Consider the following 20,272-nt stretch of genomic DNA (forward strand, 5'->3'; position numbering starts at 1 on the left):
TCACAATAGTTCCCACCTCGTGGGGGCCGTGGTGAGGAGTGGATGAGCCCTCAGTCCGTGCGTGGGGTATAACTAGATTCGTGCTTATGAGCAGGTGGAAGGACAGACGACTGGAGGGATGAAGGGACAGCAGGTGACTGAACCAGGGAAGAAGCAGGGAGAGGAGAGTGGAGACACGCACACTCGTGAGACCAACTTTGGCATTTTATTAGGGGCTTAGACGGGACTCCTAGGGAATCCTTCTGTTTCCCAAGAGTTAAGGCCCTGGGCACAGATCAGATCTGGACATAGGACAAAGTGACATCACCCTCGATTTCCACCGTGTCCACGTTCTGGAAGGCCGAGAGTCGATGGGAGAAGTCAAAGAGGTGCTGGCCGTTGGCGTAGACCTTGAAGCGGTCCTGGCCGCAGCGGATGGACAGCTGCGGGGAGAGGGGAGGGGAGAGGGCGGGCTTCAGGCCGCGCCAGGCCGGGCTGCGCAGGGGGGCGGGGAAAGAGCCCGTACTCACGTCGAAGAACTGTCCGGGGCTAAATGGGTTGTAGGAGATGTTCCTCTCCTCGGAGCCCCACGAGCCCTTCAGAAAGCTGTTGCGAACCACGTTGCCCTCGGCCACACGGGGATTGACGTGCAGCGCTATGTCCCCAGAGGGTCCCGCCCTGAAGTTGATGGAGAAGCTGGGGACAGAGGGGGTGGGAGTCAGGGGGGCGTCCCGGGCGGGGGCAGGGGATCGGCCCCTCAGCCCGGCGTCTGCACCTCTTGCCTGTGGGGGGCACGTAGCCCTTGATGATGACGGTCCTCCGGGCGGTCAGCCCCCCCTGCAGCCTGCCCCGGAACGGCACGGGCTGTGGGGAGACAGCGACAGGTCGCACTGCCTCTCGGGTTGGCAGAAGCCAGATGGCAGGAACAGATGTTCAAAGAAGCCCCCCCCCCCCGTCCTCCTGGGAAATGTCCCCAACCCGGCCCCCTCCCCAGCCCTGGCCACCCACGCCACCCTCTCCCCACCCCCACCCCAGACGCCCTCAGCCCGCTCCGTTCCAACACTCCCAGGTGCCCCGGGCTCAGGCCGCCTCCCCACGGGGCCCTGCCACCCCTCGAGTTGCCCGCCACGGCCCAATCCCCACATGACACCGTACCGGGTTGAAGGTGGGGGGTCCCTCCATGGACTGTGAAGTGAGGAGAAAGCGACATTATTCTACCGTAGTTGACGGGTGCCGGGTCAGTCCAGCTGGGGCTCCGATCCCGCCTCCCCTTCCCCCCCAGTTCTTGCCATCCCCACCCCCAGGTGGCCCCCAGGTGGCCCCAGGCGTCCCACTCACAGGCAGGCTGTTCAGCTGCTGATGGGGGTAATGATGGCCGTGTCCGGGCCCCTGCACGAGGGACAGAGGCAGGAAGGGTGAGGGGGGCCCAGGGACCGCAGCTCAGGGGACATCTGCTGCCCACCGGCAGGTACTTACGGGGAAAGGCGGGTGATGCATGGGTCCCTGTGGGCACAGAGGGAGAAGAGGGGATGAGTGGGACCCTAAATTCAGGGCTGGAGGTGTCAAGAGTGCCACCGCCGTGCAGGGAAACTGACATCAAAGGGCGCCACTCAGAGGGACCCACCATGTTTAGGGTCGCCAGCGCCCACTGGGACAACCCTGGGCAATGCTGCCTTCTGTCCCTGCCCCTGCGCTGTCTTCCTGCCGTCCCAGGGCCTCGCTGTGCCCCTGCGCGTCTCAGCCCCGGCTCCTTTGCCCGTCACGCCACGAGCCCCCGAGGAGCGCCTGTCTCTCCTGATCTCGCTCTCGCGTCTCTGTGCATGTCCCCGTCTCTCTCCGCCACACCTCTGCACAGGGTTCCCTCTGCCTGGAACACCCTTGCCCTCCCTCGTTAACTTTTACTCCCTCTGCATTTGCTCCTCTTTTTAATGAATTCCCTTCTGCCTTGACTTCTGTTTTCAGCCAGCGATCCTGCAGGCCCTTTAAAAATAGCTTTATTGTTGGTTTCCTTTCTCAACTGTATTGATCGAGCACGGCAGGAAATGAATTCCCACCTGCCCACCAGCTCCGTGAGCTTGGGCAAGTTACTTAAGCTCTCTATGCCTCAGTTCTCCAATCTGTGAAATGGGTCAGATGATAATAAGAGCAGAGTGTGTTCCCGTCCTCGCTGGGGGAATGGAAGGGGTTGGGATTGTGCTTTTTCTTCTTTTATGGCTGCAAACTTGCTTTTTCCACTCCATGTTTGATTCTGAGACCCGGCCGGGTGGTCGTGTGTCCCTGTAAATTGTCCCTTCTCACTGCTGGGTGAGGAACACGTGTATTTACTCCCTGTCCTGTTGAACAGCACGTTGGTGCTCTGGAGTTTGTTTGGGGCTTTTATACCTAGTGCCACATCCCGGTGGGGGGGTGTGGGTGGCCGTTTCTCCAGGGTGTACCTGGGAGTGGAGTTTTCAGGCCACTGAGCTCATGGCTTGCTCAGCAGCCACTTTCCAAGGGGACTGCACCAATTTCCAACAGCCGCGTGCGGGAGGGTGGCGCGATCCATGTGCTCACCAGCGACTGACTGGTGGCGTGTACCTGTCTCGTACGGCTCGCTGCTGGGCGCTCACTGGAGCTTGAACTTGACCTTCCTGGGCGACTAGCGATGTTAAGCTACGTCTCAGGCATTTGTTCCATGTTCACGTATGCTTTACTCCTCCTTGTCTTCACTTCCTGACTCAGTTTACACAGCGAGTTCTCCTCCAGGAAGCTGTCCCTGACCCCACGACTGGGTGGAGCCCTTTCTCTAGACGTCCCCAAATGTCCTGTGTCTGCCGCATCCCGCCTGACCTCTCTACATGTGCCCCCCATCCTGACCACTCGCAGCCATCACTGTCTGGTGACCGGGCTGTCTCCCAAGTGGGCTGTCTTGGTCACCCCTAAGCACCTGGTGTCCCTTAGCAGAGCGACTGGCACAGAGCATGTACTTCAGCAATAAAGAAACTTGGGACTGGGCCGGGCGCGGTGGCTCACGCCTGTAATCCTAGCTCTCTGGGAGGCCAAGGCAGGTAGATTGCTCGAGGTCAGGAGTTCGAAACCAATCTGAGCAAGAGCGAGACCCTGTCTCTACTAAAAATAGAAAGAAATTAATTGGCCAACTAATATATATAGAAAAAATTAGCTGGGCATGGTGGCGCATGCCTGTAGTCCCAGCTACTTGGGAGGCTGAGGCAGGAGGATCGCTTGAGCCCAGGAGTTTGAGGTTGCTGTGAGCAAGGCTGAAGCCACAGCACTCACTCTAGCCTGGGCAACAAAGTGAGACTCTGTTTCAAAAAAAAGAAACCAAAAGAAACGTGGGACTGAATTAAGAACGAAGGAAGAAACGAGGGAGGGGACAGCACACACCTGGTGTGGGGGGGCCGGGCCCCCGATGAAGTTGATTGACTGAAGCTGCAGGTCCCCATCCACTTGCAGGTGGGTGACCATCTGCAGGGGGATCCGGTGCCCGAACTCATAGAAGGGATTTCCATTCACCACCACCTGGAGGACAGGGACGAGGTCAGGACTCGGCACCTGTGACCCTGGGAAGGTAGTCGCAGGAAGCGGGGAACAGGGATCTCTTTGACTTGGGGTCAAAAGTCCTGCGAGTCAGCCGGGACAGCCCCAGAGTCAGGATCCTTGGCGTCCACAGCTTAGACGTCAAACCAGGGCCAAAAGTCCGCTCACAGATTGGGGCATGGGAGAGAATAGAAACTTTAGTCTGGGGTTGCACCAAATGGGTTGGGTTTGAGGTCTAGCTCTGAAATGTCCCCACTGTGTGACCTCCAGTAAGTCACTTTATCTCTCTGAGATTTTGTTTCCTCATCTGTAAAACGGGGACCGCTCATGTGCAGGATTGCTGGGAAGATCAAAAGCACACGAAGGTCTAGAGCTTTGCTTGTTATCACATGCCATTGTCCTGGGAGTTATCTCGCTGGGAGCTCCCCACTGAGCACTGTGCGTGGTGACGTCAGCACAGCGATCCGTCAGGCAGAACAAAGGAGGGTCCCCAGTGTTCAGGAAAATGGAGGCTCACTCTGGGAGGCCGAGGCGGGAGGATCGTTTGAGCTCAGGAGTTTGAGACCAGCCTGAGCAAGAGTGAGACCCCGTCTCTACTATAAATAGAAAGAAATTGCAAAAAAACAACTAAAAATAGAAAAAATTAGCCGGGCACAGTGGCACATGCCTGTAGTCCCAGCTACTCGGGAGGCTGAGGCAGGAGGATCGCTTGAGCCCTGGAGTCTGAGGTTGCTGTGACCTAGGCTGACAGCCATGGCACTCTAGCCCGGGCAAGAGAGTGAGACTCTGTCTCAAAAAATAAAAATCAAAAAGAAAGAAAGTTGAGGCTGCAGGAGGTAGAGTGACCAGCTCAAGTCACACATTGAGGGAGTGGCCAAGCCCAGACTCGAAGCTGAGTCTGTTCGACCCCAAACCACGATGTTACTCTCCGGTGATGAGGCCAGAAATCTGGTGCCGGTACAAGGTCAAGTGCAGTCCAGGCAGGTCCAGCAGCCATGCAGTTTCCCGCCAGGAGACCCGCCTGGGGGTCACGCGGGAACGTGTGCGAGGACAGTCACTGCGGTGTTACGTAGGGGCAGCCAGAGGCAGAGGATGGGGTGACCATAAGGGGGACATCAGGAAGTCCTGGGGCCGGGCGCGATGGTTCACGCCTGTCATCCTAGCACTCTGGGAGGCCAAGGTGGGTGGATTGCTCGAGGTCAGGAGTTCGAAACCAGCCTGAGCAAGAGCAAGACCCAGTCTCTATTATAAATAAAAAGAAATTAATTGGCCAACTAATATATATAGAAAAAGTTAGCCGGGCATGGTGGCGCATGCCTGTAGTCCCAGCTACTCGGGAGGCTGAGGCAGGAGGATTGCTTGAGCCCAGGAGTTTGAGGTTGCTGTGAGCGAGGCTGACGCCACGGCACTCACTCTAGCCTGGGCAACAAAGCAAGACTCTGTCTCAAAAAAAAAAAAAAAAAAAAGGAAGCCCTGCACAGTCACGGAAGCCACTGGGACATTTATGAGACAACCGGAACAGGACAGGATACATGATGACATTCAAGAAGAACCTGTCCGTTTTTAGGTGTGATGATGGCATTGCGATTATGTTTTCAAAGGCAGAAAGAGTCATAAATGAAAATATGTGATGTCTGGGATTTGCTTGGAAATAATACGGGAGGGGAAGTGGGAGGGAGCAATGGGAGGGGAGGGACCATGAGGTGACAATATTGGAGGGTGGGGGAGACTGTTGCTTCCTTTTGTGCATGTTCAGAGTTCTCTGCAAGAACTTGCAAAAGTACACATTTTGCAGGAACACAGGGAACAAGAAGATACACATGAAATGTATCAGAAGATTCTGGGAGAGGAGTAGGAGTGAGGGGAAGAGATAAAAGAGGATTTTTTTTAATAGGCAGGAATGGAGGAAAAGAAAAGAAAAAAGGAAGGGAGGGAGGAGAGAGGAGAGGCAGAAGGAAGGAAGAGGAGAGGGAGGGAGGCAGGGAGGCCGCCGGGCTCAGACCTTGTAGTGCTCGGCCATGACCATGAACACCAGCTCGAAGGCGGCGCCCTTGTTGAAGGGCATGCTCCTCTTCCTCTCCTCGTTGCCCCAGTTGCCGGCCTGCTGCGAGTTGAAGACAACCTTGTCCCAGCCGTCGAAGCGGGGGTTGAAGTGCAGAGCGATGTCCGCCCCCGGCTCCTGCCCCGCCACGAAGTTCACGAAGAACCTGGGGGACAGACATAAAGCGCTCGGTCCCCTGCGGGGGTCCCCCCCCCAGGAAGCCTCTCCCACCCGCCCTGTCCCAGGGCCTCCCGCCCCGGCCTCAGCACCAGCCCGGAGGGGTGACCCTGGCCCTGTTGAGGCCAGCAGGGAGGGGAGGTCGTGCCCCTGAGTCCCAGAGGCAGATTCCCACGGCCACCCCTCCGCTCGCCACCTTCCCTTCTCAGATTGCCTCCTGCAATCTCCCCTCCTGCAAATTACGGCCGCTGCGTGTCTCCCACGGGCCGGGCCTGTCCTGTGCACCCGGCTCCCTTCCTGGCCCCCGCAGCCCACTCCCCGCATGCAGCGGGAGCCCCTGTGAGCACCCACGTCGGAGTCCATTCTGCACCTCCCAGCACTCCCCACACACCTGCCTCAGGGCCTTTGCACTGGCTGTTCCTCCTGCCCAGACGCCCTTCCCTCAGCTGTCCCCAAGGCTCCCTCCGTTACCTCCCCCAGGTCTTTGCTGAAATGTTTCCCTTCCAGGAAGGTTTTCTCCGGCCACCCTATTTAAAGGGACAATGCCACACTTGTCCCCACGTATGCTCCCCATCTCCCTTCCCTCCTTGTTTTTCTCCATAGCACTTGTCACCATCAGACATGTCACATATTTGACTTATTCACTGTCTGCCTCCCCTGCTGGGGTGTTGGCTCCACGAGGGCAGGGTCTTTGTCCCGTTCACGGCTCTGCCCCGTGCCCAGGCACAGAGCGGATGCTCAATGGATAAATAAACAATGAACAGAGAAGCAATTCTATGAGGTCAGTACAGTTATCGGCATAGTAAGGCCCTAAGAAAATAAGACTTCAGGATTTGTAGTGTTTCCGTTCTAGTTCTCGCTGTTTCATCTGCTGAAATGTCACCATTCCCTTTTGCAGACGGGAAAGTGAAGCACAGAGAGGGACAGTAGCTTCCCTGTCACCCGGCTGGGGAGTGGCAGAGCTGGGATTCGAACTCGGAATTCAGGCTGTCAGCCCGGTCAGTTCCAGTCTAGTGGCCCAACTCTGGGGCCACCTCTCACGGTGAGCCCTCCCAGCTCCCAGGTCCCCTCCTGATCTGAGCGGGGCGGGTCTTGGGCCGTCGGGTGGGGTGGCAAAGAGGCCCGTCCCCAGGCAGAGTGGGGGAGGGGAGGGGTCCCCTGCAGCCGCCACCTGGTGGGGGCGGGTCTCACCTCTTCATGTGCTCGCTGGCCACTCCCTGGATGTAGACGGACATGCCCACGCGGAGCCCGCCGGGGATGGGCCTGCAGTAGGGCAGGGTCTGCAAAAGGGGCCTCGTGAGGGGCCTGAGGCCATTCCCCGCTGCATCCTCGACCCCTCACCAAAAGGCCCCCTGTCCCTCAAGCAGGCGGGAGGAGACTGAGTGTGAAGTTCAAGGCCAAGATGAAGAGGCCGGGGTGGGTGAGGGTGCAAATAGCCCGAGCGTCCGGGGGAGCAGATCGAGCCCGAGGACCCCAGCGGGGGAAGGTTGGTGGGGTCAGAGTGGGGCTCGGCTGGCATCTCACCGGGTTGTAGGTGGGCTCGTAGCCCGGTGCAGGGACATAGGCCATCTCGAGAGGCTGGGCTGGTGACTCGTCCAGCGAGAAGAGCTGCTGCAGTGGGAAATGGTGGCAGGTGGCAGGTGGCTCTTATACTTGAGGGTAAGGGAGTGGCTGGCAGGGGTGAGTCCACTGGGTCCCTCTTCTGGGGCTCCCAGGCTCTCACCTTCTCCTCGAGCACCCCCTAGTCTCCCTTCCCTCGCCAGCCTCACTGGTGACAAGATCATCTGGGTCCCCTCCCTACGCCCTCCTGCAAAAGGAAGTGCTCGTGGACTTTGGCCCTGCTAGGGCCTTATCAGGGCCCATAAACCCTGCCCGACTGTTGGCAGAGGGAGGGTGAGACCAGGCAGGGTGGGCAGGGCAGGGCCGGGCCCCAGGAGTGGCCCAGGCCAGGTGGGCAGTGGAAGCAGGTGAGAGCCGGGAGGAACTGGAAGTTCTTGACTCCCCCAGCGACTGTGAAAGGACCTAAAGTTACTGCGTGCCCACCGCATGTCTTTACTACGTACGTTCTACTCTACGTATGGTGGTTGATGGCATCGGTGTCTAGAGCCAGAGGTTCTGAGTTCAAATCCTGCCCGTGCCACTTCCTGGCTTCGTGATCTTGTATCAGTGCCTTACCCTCAGTTTGCCCATTTGCCCATCTATAAAATGGGGCTAATCATAGTATCGACCTCACAGAGCCCTTGAAAGGGACCGCTAAGGTAATAAATGCTCAGAACAGGACAGCATACAGAAGGCCCTAAATTAATGCTTGGTCTCTTGCACTGATCCCAAACATCAATCCAGGAGGTTGGGATTATATACGGATAAGAAAACCCAAAGCTTAAAGAAGTAAGGCAATTGGCTCCAGATTGGGTAGCAAGGGAACCCCAGCCAGGCGCCAGCACCGGATCTCTGTGTGCTGTGCAGTGACAGGTAGCATGCAGGGTGACACCACCCAAACCCAGGAGCCGGCAGGGAGACCACCGGGCGCCTTTCAGCCCAGAGGGAGCTGAGCCACTCCTGCTAGCTCCATCCTCCCCTGACGTCCCGTTGGCCCCCGCCTGCCCGGGCCGGTCTGCACGGTCGTCACCTGCATGCCACCCAGGGGTCAAGGCTCTGGCCCCTCCCCCCACAAGAAGGGCACCAGGTTCTTTACACTGTTTTATTGTTTCTGGGGCGAAGATAAGGCCTGGGCGTGAGGGAGTCCGCGCGTTAAGGTTAGACACTGGGAGACCGGGCGAGGGGGCACCGAGACCAGCATCTTCGCCGACCCCCGTCTCCGCGATGAGCACACGCAGGGGCGGGGCGGGCCACGGCGGGAGCCTCGGCCGGGCCTGCGACCAGAGGGCTCTCAGAGCTTGGAGAAGGTGACGCCTTTCAGATCCTTCTTCTCCATGGCGGCCTGGACGGACTTAACGATGTCCTGGGTTTGCAGCATGCTCATGTTCCAGGACGCCTGCGAACACGGTGCGCGACGATCAGCAACGCGCCAATCAGAGGCGGCGGGTTCAGGGCCGCTGAGCCCCGATTGGCCGCCCAGGACGAGGGCAGGGCTGTGATTGGCCAGAGGGCCGCCTTACCATGTAGTTGAGGCTCTCGGCCACCGAATGGTCGCGGGAGTAGAGCAGGTTGACCTTGGTGCTCTGCACCGCCACCGGGCTCTTGCTGGCAATCTCGGCCGCCAGCGCGAAGGCGGCATCGAGCATGACCTCCTTGTCTGGGAACACCCGGCTGCGAGGACAGGGACGGGGGACCAGGGGTCGCGCAGGCTGAGGGGCTGCCACCCCTGCCTCCCGCATATGAAAGCGTGGCCAGGACCCCAGGGAAACGGCCCAATTGGCGCAGGGTGCTGACTTCTGGATAAAAAGTGACCATCCAAGGACGCCACTTGGAATGCTCGAGCGAGGAGACGAGGGGACCCGGGCAGCCCCACCCAGGCCTGGCTGCCCCTGAGCACTTAACCACCGGTGGCCTCGGCCCTACCTGACCAGCCCGCTGCCCAGGGCCTCGTCAGCCATCATCTTGCGGGCGGTGAAGGCCAGCTCGTTGACCAGGCTGCAGGGACAGGGAGGACGCATGAGGAGGCGGCCGCCAGCCCGGGCCTGGGAGATGCCCTGCGGTCCCCTCCCTCTGGGGTCCCCCGCCCCACCGCACCTGACCCACCTCTGGTTCCCGATGACCTTGGGCAGCCGCTGCAGGGTTCCTACGTCGGCAGCCAAGCCCACGTCCACCTCCTGCGGGGAGCAATCGTGGCAGGGCTTGGTTTCCGCCCTCTATCACTCCTGCACAACCTCCCGTCCACGAAACCCGCACCTGTGCAGGGGTCCCACCTCCTGACACCCCATTCCATTCCCACCAACATGCCTGTACCCGGCGAGTTCCTCCGGCCTAGGACAGAGCCCACCTCCAGCCCCTCTGCCCTCCCACCGCTCCGGCACTCCCTCCCCTCAGCTTCCTCCACGGCCAAGTCTTACTGTGCCAGGTTCAACTCTGACTGCCCCTTCCAGGAAGCCCTCCGGGATCACTCCAGGCGCCCCTGCTCTGTGCAGGAGCTCTGGGTGATGACTCACCTTCACCTGGAAGAAAGCATCCTGGGCACAGTACCGGATGTCACAGGCGGTGATGAGGTCCACACCTGGGAGGTAGAGGCCAGGGACGCTGAACAACCACAGGAACCCACCCCTCCCCCCGGGGTGTGGGGCTGCCTCTGGGGACCTGGTCTGACCAGCAGCAGGGCGGAGGCTGGGGGCCAGGGCGCGGGCAGCGCCAGCAGGGGGCCGCAGACTCACCTGCGCCAACGCAGCCCCCGTGGACGGCGGCAATCACGGGCTTGGGGCACTGAAAGGCAACGGGCGGGGCGGCGTCAGGCTGGCCCCGGGGAGGTGGGCGGAGGGGCCGCCCTCCAGCCCTCCAGAGTCACCTTCTCGATGACGCTGAAGGTTTCCTGGTAGCGGGTGATGAGGTCCCGGAGGTACCAGCTGATTCGGGCCACATCGTCCCCCTGGGGCTGCAGGAGGTCCGAAGCCATGTCCATGAGGTCAATCCCTGGCGAGGAGCAGGAGGGGCTCACCTCGGCTCCCGGGCTCCACCCACTGCCCTAACCAGGGTTAGAGCCCAGGTGCAGAGACTTCCAGCCCCCAAACCACCGAGGCGGAGAACGCAACTCACACGGGACACAGCAAGGGACTGCACGTGGGTGTGCAACAAATGAAAGCTGACATTTATCGAGCCGTCACTCAGTGATCCTCACAATAACCCTACGAGGCAGGTCCTATTACTACTTCCATGTTACCGATGGGTAAACTGAGGCACGCAGAGGTTAAGGATTTGCCCAAGCTCACGCTGGCATGTGAGTGGTGGAACTTGGATTTCCGACGCCAAGCCGTTGCAGCTGGCTCCAGGGGCCACGCTTGTCCCCACCATGCCAGACGGCCTGGGACTCGAGGTTTGTGGCACGAGCAATGGAGGCGACGGTGGCGGTGTTGCCCGCTGAGGTGGGAAGACTGGGATGGAGCGATTTTTGTGGCCCTGACTTCAAGATAATCCTGAACCTGACCTTTCCCCACCAGCCCTTGTCCCTGACCCCACCCTGCTCCCACCCCACCCCCACGGTCTGTTCCCCACTCGGAGACCCTGCGAACACCTGTCGGGTCAGGGCCCCCCCGATTCTTCCCTTGCGTCGCATTTGCTTGGAACGAAATGCCAAGTCCTAGCCACAACCTCACCTGCCTGCACATCAGGCCCAACCTGCCCGTCTGGGGACACGGGTCCCCACAGTGCCCACGCTCCGCACGTTCCCTTCCAGCGCCTCTGTGCCTACAACCGTCCCTCCCCCTCCGACGGCCGCAGACTGACTCCAGTGCTTCCTTCAGGCCACAGCTCAAAGGCCACATCCTCGGAGAGGCCCCCCCAGCTAAACAGCGCCCTTCCCCCCACCGCCTGCTTGGCGTGGCCGATCTCCTGACTTGCACGTCTCGCTATCGTATAATTACCTGCTTATCTGGCTGAGGGCCCGTCTCCCCTTCTAGAATGTGAGCTCCATGGACACAGGAGGTTTTGCCCTTTTGTCCACTGCTGTGGCCCCCGTGCCTAGCACAGGGCCTGGCCTGCACTGCTGCTCAACAAGTCAACGACACAGACAACAGTCCCTGCGCCCACGGGGACACGGATGAATGAATTAGAAATCACATGTTTTCTGTATGTCAGGTGTGAAAAGTGCTCGAAGAAAATTAAAGGAGGGAAGTGGAATGGGGGGTGTGTGCGTGGCGCATCGAGGGCTGCTGTGGTGTCAAATGACCCTGTCACTGAGAAGGTGACATTGAGTAAGGACCTGAAAGAGGCGAAGGAAGGAGCCAGGGGACACGGGGGAGGGAGTTCCAAATGTCAGGGAACGGCCATGCAAAGGCCCTGCGGAAGGGACACGCTGGCCTGGTCGGCGTGGGTGGAACAGAACTGGGGTGCAGGCAGTGGGAGGGGAGCTGAGGTCAGGGAGGTCATGGAGGCAGACTGTGAGGGGTCGTGGGCCGCAGGGAGGGCTTTGGCTTTTCCCCTGAGTGACACGGAGCCACGGGAGGGTTCCGAGCAGAATCATGCTTCACTCTCTTCCTCCTAGGGTTAATCATTTTCATCCTTTTGCCTGTCCCCTAAACAACCGAACAGCGCTGTTTGGCAAACCTGAAATATCGTTCCCGTGTTTGGCCACACCCTGGCTCTCAGAGGCCTCATTGCAGGGGGGAGGGGTGGGGGCTCACGACAGATCTGCGCGAGTTAAGTGTGATAGGGCAGGACACTCTGTGTGGCCACGGCCAGGTCACTTCAGCCTCTGGGCCTGGGGTCTCTTCTCTATAAAATGACGGGAAAACCCTCCCGAAAGCGGACCAGGCTGCCAGGATCCAAGGAGACGGAGCCCCAGAAGCACTTGGAGTGGCGCCTGGCACGCGGTGGCACGGTTTCGGCCAAGGCCAGACCTGCCTGGATCGCTGGCGTCTGCACCGTGTCTGAGAGGCCCGTGTGACACAGGGGCTACGCCCACTCCCAGAGCAAGCCCAGCCCAGCCTCTTGCGACACCTCCTCGCACTGGCCTTTCTGGTTTCCCCACCCTACCCGGACCTGGAGACGCTGGCAATGCCCCGAGATGAAGGGCCTGGACCACGCAACAAGGTGTCCCCCTCAGAAGTAAGAACTAAAGGCCGTGCGGTGGCTCACGCCTGTAATCCTAGCACTCTGGGGGGCCGAGGCAGGAGGATCGCTTGAGCCCTGGAGTTTGAGGTTACAGGGAGCCATAATGACACCACTGCACTCCACCCTGGGCGACAGAGTGAGACTCTGTCTCACACACACACACAAAAAAAGAATAATTGTTGCAGAGAAGCTCCCCATTTTGTACCCCATAAACCTCTAAATGTTCTAAATATTCACAATCATAATACTGTAATATAATACACATATTTTTTTTTCTTTTGAGACAGAGTCTCGCTTTGTTGCCCAGGCTAGAGTGAGTGCCGTGGCGTCAGCCTAGCTCACAGCAACCTCAAATTCCTGGACTCAAGCAATCCTCCTGCCTAGGCCTCCCAAGTAGCTGGGACTACAGGCATGCTGGCGCCACCATGCCTGGCTCATTTTCTCTATATATATTTTTAGTTGGCCATTTCTTTCCATTTTTAGTAGAGACGGGGTCTTGCTCTTGCTCAGAGCTGGTTTCGAACTCCTGACCTTGAGCAATCCACCCACCTTGGCCTCCCAGAGTGCCAAGATTACAGGTGTGAGCCACCTCGACCGGCCTATATTACACATATTAACTCATTTAATCCTCACAGCGGACCCGATGCAGGGGCTGCTAACAGTGGCTTTGTCTTCAGAGGGGTTGAAGGTGCAGCAGAGGTGGGAGGCGGGGCTGCCTGAGGCTGGGGCCCTTGCCTTTAACCAGCAGGCCAGCTACCCGGTGACAGTCCCTTAGCAGTTAAGAGCAAGGACTCTGCAGCCACCAGAGTTCAAAAGTCCCAGCTCTGCCGCCTACGCAGCGTGAGAACTATGTCCTCAGCTTTCAAATGGGCATGGGCTATACGTGTCTTGTAGGGTTGCGGTTACAATGAATGACTGTGTTTGAAGTGCTTAGGATAGAGCCTGACACCGCATGACAGCTACATAAGTGTGGCCAATTATTTTTTTTTTTTTTTTTTTTTTTTTTTAGACAGAGTCTCGCTTTGTTGCCCGGGCTAGAGTGAGTGCCGTGGCGTCAGCCTAGCTCACAACAACCTCAAACTCCTGGGCTCGAGTGATCCTTCTGCCTCAGCCTCCCGGGTAGCTGGGACTACAGGCATGCGCCACCATGCCCGGCTAATTTTTTTATATATATATCAGTTGGCCAATTAATTCCTTTCTATTTATAGTAGAGACGGGGTCTCGCTCAGGCTGGTTTTGAACTCCTGACCTTGAGCAATCCGCCCGCCTCGGCCTCCCAAGAGCTAGGATTACAGGCGTGAGCCACAGCGCCCGGCCCAATTATTTTTTTTCTAATTAGTAGTTCTGCTCCTTCACTGGGTCACAGTGTGACCCTGCGTTTCTTCTTTCTGGCCTGCAGGGTCTTGCTGTCGAAACTAGGATGAGACAGCCTCAGGCAGCTGGGAGCCCGGCCCGCATGGCCGCAGGTGACAGGTGACCCCTCACTGCTTTATTCCCAGACATGGGCTCCGGGAGGGTGAAGGGTCAGGCACAGGGGCTGCCTCCCCTGTTTCCACGTCCCCAGCACCCAGGAGGGGCTCTGGCACTGGCCCGGCCTCGCCTCGCTCGATGTTTGTTGAATGAATAAACAAACAAATAAAAGGAGAACTAGAGACAGGTGTACGTAGAAAACAGGGGACAGACACACAAAACTGTTAACAAATAGAAATAGCACATTGACTGCCACACTAGAAAAAAAAATTATTTCCTTGGGGCCAGGGTGTTTTATTATAGAAATAGAATAAAAACTTCAAAAACAAATCTAATTTAACGAAAAATGTGGTTTTCTTACTGTTTTCTGTGAGTTATATGCAATTTGAAAAATAGTTCTCGCAGCTCCCAAGGCAAAGAGACGTGTGAGTTACATATGCTTCCCGAGGCTCCAGGCTAAAAAGCATTGTGAGTTAGGCCAGGCCGGTGGCTCAAGCCTGTAATCCTAGCTCTCTGGGAGGCCGAGGCGGGCGGATTGCTCAAGGTTAGGAGTTTGAAACCAGCCTGAGCAAGAACGAGACCCCGTCTCTACTATAAATAGAAAGAAAATTAATTGGCCAACTAATATATAGAGAAAAAATTAGCCGGGCATGGTGGCGCATGCCAGTAGTCCCAGCTACTCGGGAGGCTGAGGCAGGAGGATCGCTTGAGCCCAGGAGTTTGAGGTTGCTGTGAGCTAGGCTGATGCTCCGGCACTCACTCTAGCCTGGGCAACAAAGTGAGACTCTGTCTCAAAAAAAAAGTATCGTGGGTTAAATACAACTCACATGGCAGTGAATGTGAGAGATTGTTAGAGAAGTGAGACTCAGTGTAAAGCACGGGGGCGGGGCAGGACAGGAGGGGAATAAACCAACCTAATGGGCACTATGAACACTATCTGGGTGACAGGCACACCTATAGCCAAGACTCCAGCATTACAAAAATGATTCATGTAACCTAAAACATTTATAACCACTTAATATTTAAAAGAAAAGTATATATATGAAAAAATATATATGTATATATTTACATATAAGGCTTACGTATAAAAGACTTAGCCTAATGGTCAAACAAACAAACAAAAAGAAATAGATTGTTGGCGGGGCAAGGTGGCTCACGCCTGTAATCCTAGCCCTCTGGGAGGCTGAGGCGGGCAGATTGCTCGAGGTCAGGAGTTCGAAACCTGCCTGAGCAAGACCCCGTCTGTACTAAAAATAGAAAGAAATTAATTGGCCAACTAAAAACATATATACAAAAAATTAGCCAGGCATGGTGGCACATGCCTGTAGTCCCAGCTATTCGGGAGGCTGAGGCAGGAGGATCCCTTGACCCCAGAAGATTGAGGCTGCTGTGAGCTAGGCTGATGCCACGGCACTCACTCTAGCCTGGGCAACAAAGTGAGACTCTGTCTCAAAAAAAAAAAAATAGATTGTTGACTGTCTATCTTCACCACTGAGTTGGGAGCTCCATGAGGGCAGGGCCTTGGGTTGTCTCAGTCACCACTGGGTCCCTAGCCCTGTGCTGGGGCCCGTGCAGAATCAGCGTCTGCGGTCTACGGCCACACCACCCTTAACGCACCTCATCTCGTCTGATCTCGGACGCGCTAAGCAGGGTCGGGCCCAGCTAGTACTTGGATGGGAGAAATCCAGGTATGTGACATTTAGCTTCTCATATGGTCCTAAGGGGCCGACCCTCCTGCAGATGACAATCACATACTCTGGCTGGACAAGACACAACAACTACCTGACGGCACTGGGCAGATGCTAGCGGGCAGAAGAGACTGGGACAAAGTGAGCTACTGGTTTTTTTTTTTTTTTTTTTTTTTGAGACAGAGTCTCACTTTGTTGCCTCAAACTCCTGGGCTCAGCAATCCTTCTGCCTCAGCCTCCCAAGTAGCTGGGACTACAGGCATGCGCCACCATGCCCAGCTAATTTTTTGTATATATATTTTTAGTTGGCCAATTAATTTCTTTCTATTTTTTGAGACGGGGTCTTGCTCAGGCTGGTTTCGAACTCCTGACCTTGAGCAATCCGCCTGCCTCGGCCTCCCAAAGTGCTAGGATTACAGGCGTGAGCCACTGCGCCCGGCCAAGCTACTGGTTTTTAAAGCTGCCAGGCTGAGGGTAGGCTCAAGTTGTGCTTGAAGAACCAAAGGACTGAGTCCAGGGTGACTGTATCCGCTGGACAGTGTGGGGAGAAATTCCAGAAAGAGGTGAGCCGAAGAGGGGAGCCCCAGCCTCTGTCTAAACTCTGCCCCAGTACAAGACTCAAAAACTAATTCCAACCAAGCTGCTAAAACAGGAAATCCAGCACTTTGGAGTTACATAATAGAATCTAGGGTTTCCACAGTATCTTATATTCCTATATCCCAATATCCAGGATACAATCCAAACGTCCTCAGAATACACAGAAACAGGAAAATGAGTGCCACTTTCAAGAGAAAAGATAATAAACAGAGACTCACCTCAGGATGACCCAAATGTTGAAATTAGGAGACCAAGGATTTTAAAGCAGCCATTATAACTATGCTCAATGGCATAAAGAAAAAAATGCTTGTGACATATAAAAAGACATAAAACTTCAGCAGAGAAATATAAAAATATAAAAAGAGAACCAGGCCAGGTGCAGGGGCTCAAGCCTGTAATCCTAGCATTCTGGGAGGCTAAGGTAGGCGGATTGCTCAAGGTCAGGAGTTCAAGACCAGCCTGAGCAAGAGCAAGACCCAGTCTATACTAAACATAGAAATAAATTAATTGGCCAACTAAAAATATATAGAAAAAATTAGCTGGGCATGGTGGCGCATGCCTGTAGTCCCAGCTACTCGGGAGGCTGAGGCAGGATGATGGCTCGAGCCCAGGAGTTTGAGGTTGCTGTGAGCTAGGCTGATGCCACAGCACTCTACCCAGGCAGAGTGAGACTCTGTCGCAAAAAAAAAAGAGAACGAAATGGAATTTTCTAACTGAAAATTACAATATCTGAAATTAAACACACTGGATGGGCTTAACAGAACAGAGATGCCAGATTAGACAGTAACTCTGATCAATAGAAATGATCCAACCTGAAGAACTGCGTGTGAGACAGTCAAAAGATGCAGCAGGCCGGGCACAGTGGCTCACGCCTGTAACCCTAGCACTCTGGGAGGCTGAGACAGGAGGATCGCTCGAGCCCAGGAGTTTGAAGTTGCAATGAGTTACAATTATGCCACTGCTCTTTAGCCCAGGAGACAGAGTAAGACCCTGTCTGAAAAACAAAAAAGGTCTAGCAGACATGTAACTGGAAATCAATTAATGTGTGCTGAATAATTGCACGAGAGCGCCTTATTATAATACACTGTGCTGACACATGTGGCAAGAGGTTAAGTGCCTTGGCCACCGATCAGGATGGAAATGCAGACGTCAGAGCCTATGATCCTGTTATGTTCTTTTGGACTAATTTCTATATTTGAATGTTTTCAATCAGACCTTTCTTAGAAATGATAAAAGTGGAAGTTAGAAGCTGCTTAAAGCCCTAACTAAGAAGCATTGCTCTACTGCCAGGAGCAGGGAAACTGGGGGTAAGGGGTAGGATTGGGGTGAGGACACCTGGTACCTGCAGTGAATACTTTTCCTGCACCAGAGATCACCACAGCCCGACAGTCGGAGTCTTTCGCTATCTTGTTGAAACACTCCACCATCTCGCTGTGGAGAAGCAAAGAGTGAAGGGCTACTTTGGGGTGGGAATCCCCTGCCCTTATGTCCATCTCTGCCCCATGCTCTACCCTTGCCCAGTCCCTCAGCCCCTGCCTCCTCCTGCAGGCAGGCCTCCAGGATCTGCAGGTCAGACCTCCAGAAGACTTTGTTCATGGCATTCCTCTTGTCGGGCCGGTTGAGCTGCACATGCAGAATGTGTTTGTGGGCAGGTGTCACTCGAAGGGACTCATAGCTGTGGTCTGGGGCTTCACTGAGGGCTGCTCTGGAAGCCTCATCTTGTGCTGAGGAGCCAAGGGGGCGAAAGCTAAGATTGAGGCCCCGGTGCATGGAGGCTGTCAGTCCTAGGAAGAAAGGAAGGAAAAGCTTTTGATGACCTCAAATTGGGGACACAGTACCTTCAAGTGCAGAGAACACACCTCAGTGACATTAGATTGGGGAACATGGGCCCCTTGGGGACCTGGGTTTAGGAGGATACAGGATTTAAGATCAGGGTGCACTTGGTGGCTTCAGTCTGAGAACGACTTCAAACTCTTGATTGTGAGATTGACCCAAGACTGAGGACAGTGAGCCGTCAGGGACTCCAGAAAGTAAGCCTCAAGCCTATAGAATTAGAGCCCTTCAGATGGGACTACACGGACCCCTGTGTTTAGGGGGTTCCGGCCCCCGTGACCCTCGATAGGCCTCTCGGTCCTACCGCTACTATGACAACACGACAGGGCGACGGACCCTCACAGGTCAAGAGGTGACTCACGCCAGGAAAGAAGGTCGCGGAGTCCGCGAGAAGCCGCCATCACCGCCGCCATCCTGACTGGGTGGAGGGAATAACTGGATAAGGAGGAAGCCTAGGGGGCGGGCACAAAAGGCTGCCATGTTGAGCGAGGGCATCGAAACCATAGCCTGACCGGTAGTGACGCCCTTCGTTCCGCCATCTTTACTAAGGGCAACCGGAAATTGCGTCATCGACTCGCTTGCGTAGTTGCAGCCTGTTTTGGAAATGGACCCTTTGCCCTAGTAGGAACCTGGCCTGAGAAAATAATTCATGCTAAAGTTCATCACAAAGCTATTTCGTAACGGTGGAAAAACGGCAGACAGCTGAAATGTCCAAGCATATGATGGCAGCAGAACTTGTAATAATGCACATATACATCATGTTAACATCAGTTGCAGCACTGAGTTTACCCACTTAAGGGTTGACCTTATGCTTGAATTCCCACACCACCAGGATGCCGCAGTATTCCCCTTGTACAGTGAGGAAACAGGCCCAGCGATGGCAAGTCATTAGTTCAAGGTCGCTGGGCTTCAGGAGTGCTGAAGCAGGATCACATGGCTCCAAAATACACGTTCTTTATAAAAATAAAACCCCAAGGAAAAAGCCAGTTGCCCAAGGGCATAAAAAGTACTGCTTAAGTATGCTCCTTAGGGAGACATTCACCAAGGCTGCAAACAGATGCCTCTGGGCCAGTGGGAGCGTAGGGAGTATCTTTGCTTCTTAATGAACATGTCTAAAGGGGTTTTCAGACTAGACACCAGCAACTATTCCTAACAGAAGACTAATTATCTATGCAATGGAAAACTCTGAAACCCCTATGCAAAGATACCAAATGTGAGAAAAAAAATTAGTATTATCCTTTGGTGTTAGTTGTACATGGCTATATATGCACAGAATATGGTCTATGTATATCCATGGAAGGAGACAAACTGCTAACAGGGAATGAAACTGGGTGCTAGGAGACTGGTAAAATCCACTTTTCATCCCCTTAAAAACAAACTCTAATAAAAGGCAGGGCATGGTGGCTCATGCCTGTAATCCTAGCACTCTGGGAGGCCAAGGCAGGCGGATCGCTCAAAGTCAGGAGTTGGAAACCAGCCTGAGAGCAAGGGCAAGACTCCCGTCTCTCTACTAAAAATTGAAAGAAATTAATTAGCCAACTAAAAATATATATATATATATATATATATATATATATATATATATATATATATAAATTAGCCGGGCATGGTGACGCATGCCTGTAGTCCCAGGTATTCAGGAGGCTGAGGCAGAAGGATCACTTGAGCCCAGGAATTTGAGGTTGCTGTGAGCTAGGTTGACACCACAGCACTAGCCTGGGCAAGAGTGAGACTCTGTCTCAAACAAACAAACTCTAGTTGATTTAGAAGTATATGGCTACAAGACAGCTGTAACTGTCTCCTTGTCCAAAAGTTGTTTCAAACTTTCCCTGGAGAAGCAAAGTTTGTTCATGTGATAAATGATGCCATGTGACTTCAGTAGCTGTTAACAATGTTAGTTTAAAGGCTTCTCCACAGTAAATTAAAAACATGGGTTCTTTCTCAAGCACACATTTGTAAACTCCAAGGTAGCATATTTATGACCTGCTCCTGCGCAGGCCACCTCTTTCCTCCAGTCAGTCAGTCTCTAAACCAGGATGCTTCCAGATTGTAGCCCATTGCCAACTATATTCACATGTGCACACCTACAAGTGGGGAGTATCCATCACATTGCAATTATATTTACTTTGTAAATATCCTTTAACCCAGCAATTGCACTGTCAATTTACCTCCAGATTATTATCAGGGAAGTTTATCAGGTAAAGATATTTGTATAAAAATATGCATTGCA

General features: G+C 55.0%; 2 protein-coding genes across 5 annotated transcripts; both read right to left on the bottom strand.

The window, feature by feature from the left end:
• Positions 1 to 186: 186 nt before the first annotated feature.
• On the bottom strand, positions 187 to 7,549 carry LGALS4 (galectin 4). 3 transcript variants are annotated; one of them, XM_075993373.1, is made up of 11 exons: positions 7,458 to 7,549; positions 7,259 to 7,345; positions 6,926 to 7,014; positions 5,519 to 5,723; positions 3,364 to 3,498; positions 1,456 to 1,482; positions 1,318 to 1,368; positions 1,135 to 1,164; positions 755 to 843; positions 510 to 675; positions 187 to 422 (listed from the first exon to the last, which is right to left on the bottom strand). In XM_075993373.1, the coding sequence occupies exons 2-11, from the start codon at positions 7,301 to 7,303 to the stop codon at positions 276 to 278; spliced, it is 984 nt and encodes a 327-aa protein (XP_075849488.1). In that variant the 5' UTR covers positions 7,304 to 7,345; positions 7,458 to 7,549; the 3' UTR covers positions 187 to 275. The 3 variants fall into 3 exon arrangements, with proteins under 3 accessions (XP_075849488.1, XP_075849487.1, XP_075849489.1); XM_075993372.1 differs by lacking the exon at positions 7,458 to 7,549 and having other exon boundaries at positions 7,259 to 7,385; XM_075993374.1 differs by lacking the exons at positions 1,456 to 1,482; positions 7,458 to 7,549 and having other exon boundaries at positions 7,259 to 7,386.
• An 872-nt stretch (positions 7,550 to 8,421) lies between these two features.
• On the bottom strand, positions 8,422 to 18,533 carry ECH1 (enoyl-CoA hydratase 1). Of its 2 annotated transcripts, none has more exons than XM_012774697.3 (10): positions 18,404 to 18,533; positions 17,786 to 17,993; positions 17,552 to 17,640; positions 10,194 to 10,318; positions 10,063 to 10,111; positions 9,844 to 9,908; positions 9,437 to 9,507; positions 9,257 to 9,328; positions 8,854 to 9,004; positions 8,422 to 8,729 (listed from the first exon to the last, which is right to left on the bottom strand). In XM_012774697.3, exons 1-10 carry the CDS (start codon positions 18,453 to 18,455, stop codon positions 8,625 to 8,627), a joined length of 987 nt encoding a protein of 328 aa, XP_012630151.2. In that variant the 5' UTR covers positions 18,456 to 18,533; the 3' UTR covers positions 8,422 to 8,624. The 2 variants fall into 2 exon arrangements, with proteins under 2 accessions (XP_012630151.2, XP_012630153.2); XM_012774699.2 differs by lacking the exon at positions 18,404 to 18,533 and adding an exon at positions 18,291 to 18,347.
• Between the last annotated feature and the right edge of the window lie 1,739 nt (positions 18,534 to 20,272).

This window comes from Microcebus murinus, chromosome 16 (assembly GCF_040939455.1).
Source record: "Microcebus murinus isolate Inina chromosome 16, M.murinus_Inina_mat1.0, whole genome shotgun sequence".
Taxonomy (NCBI): Eukaryota; Metazoa; Chordata; class Mammalia; order Primates; family Cheirogaleidae; genus Microcebus; species Microcebus murinus.

What these genes read in the sequence shown, in the direction of transcription:
- ECH1 (XM_012774697.3), bottom strand. Translation starts at nt 18,455, where the DNA reads ATGGCGGCGGTGATGGCGGCTTCTCGCGGACTCCGCGACCTTCTTTCC. An exon ending in ATGAACAAAGTCTTCTGGAG is followed by an intron (nt 17,641 to 17,785) that starts GTCTGACCTGCA and finishes GCTTCTCCACAG; the next exon opens with CGAGATGGTGGAGTGTTTCA. An exon ending in CCGAGAGCCTCAACTACATG is followed by an intron (nt 8,730 to 8,853) that starts GTAAGGCGGCCC and finishes CCGTGTTCGCAG; the next exon opens with GCGTCCTGGAACATGAGCAT.
- LGALS4 (XM_075993373.1), bottom strand. Translation starts at nt 7,303, where the DNA reads ATGGCCTATGTCCCTGCACCGGGCTACGAGCCCACCTACAACCCG. An exon ending in GCCAGCGAGCACATGAAGAG is followed by an intron (nt 5,724 to 6,925) that starts GTGAGACCCGCC and finishes TCTGTCCCCCAG; the next exon opens with GTTCTTCGTGAACTTCGTGG. An exon ending in TGCATCACCCGCCTTTCCCC is followed by an intron (nt 1,369 to 1,455) that starts GTAAGTACCTGC and finishes TCCCTCGTGCAG; the next exon opens with GGGCCCGGACACGGCCATCA.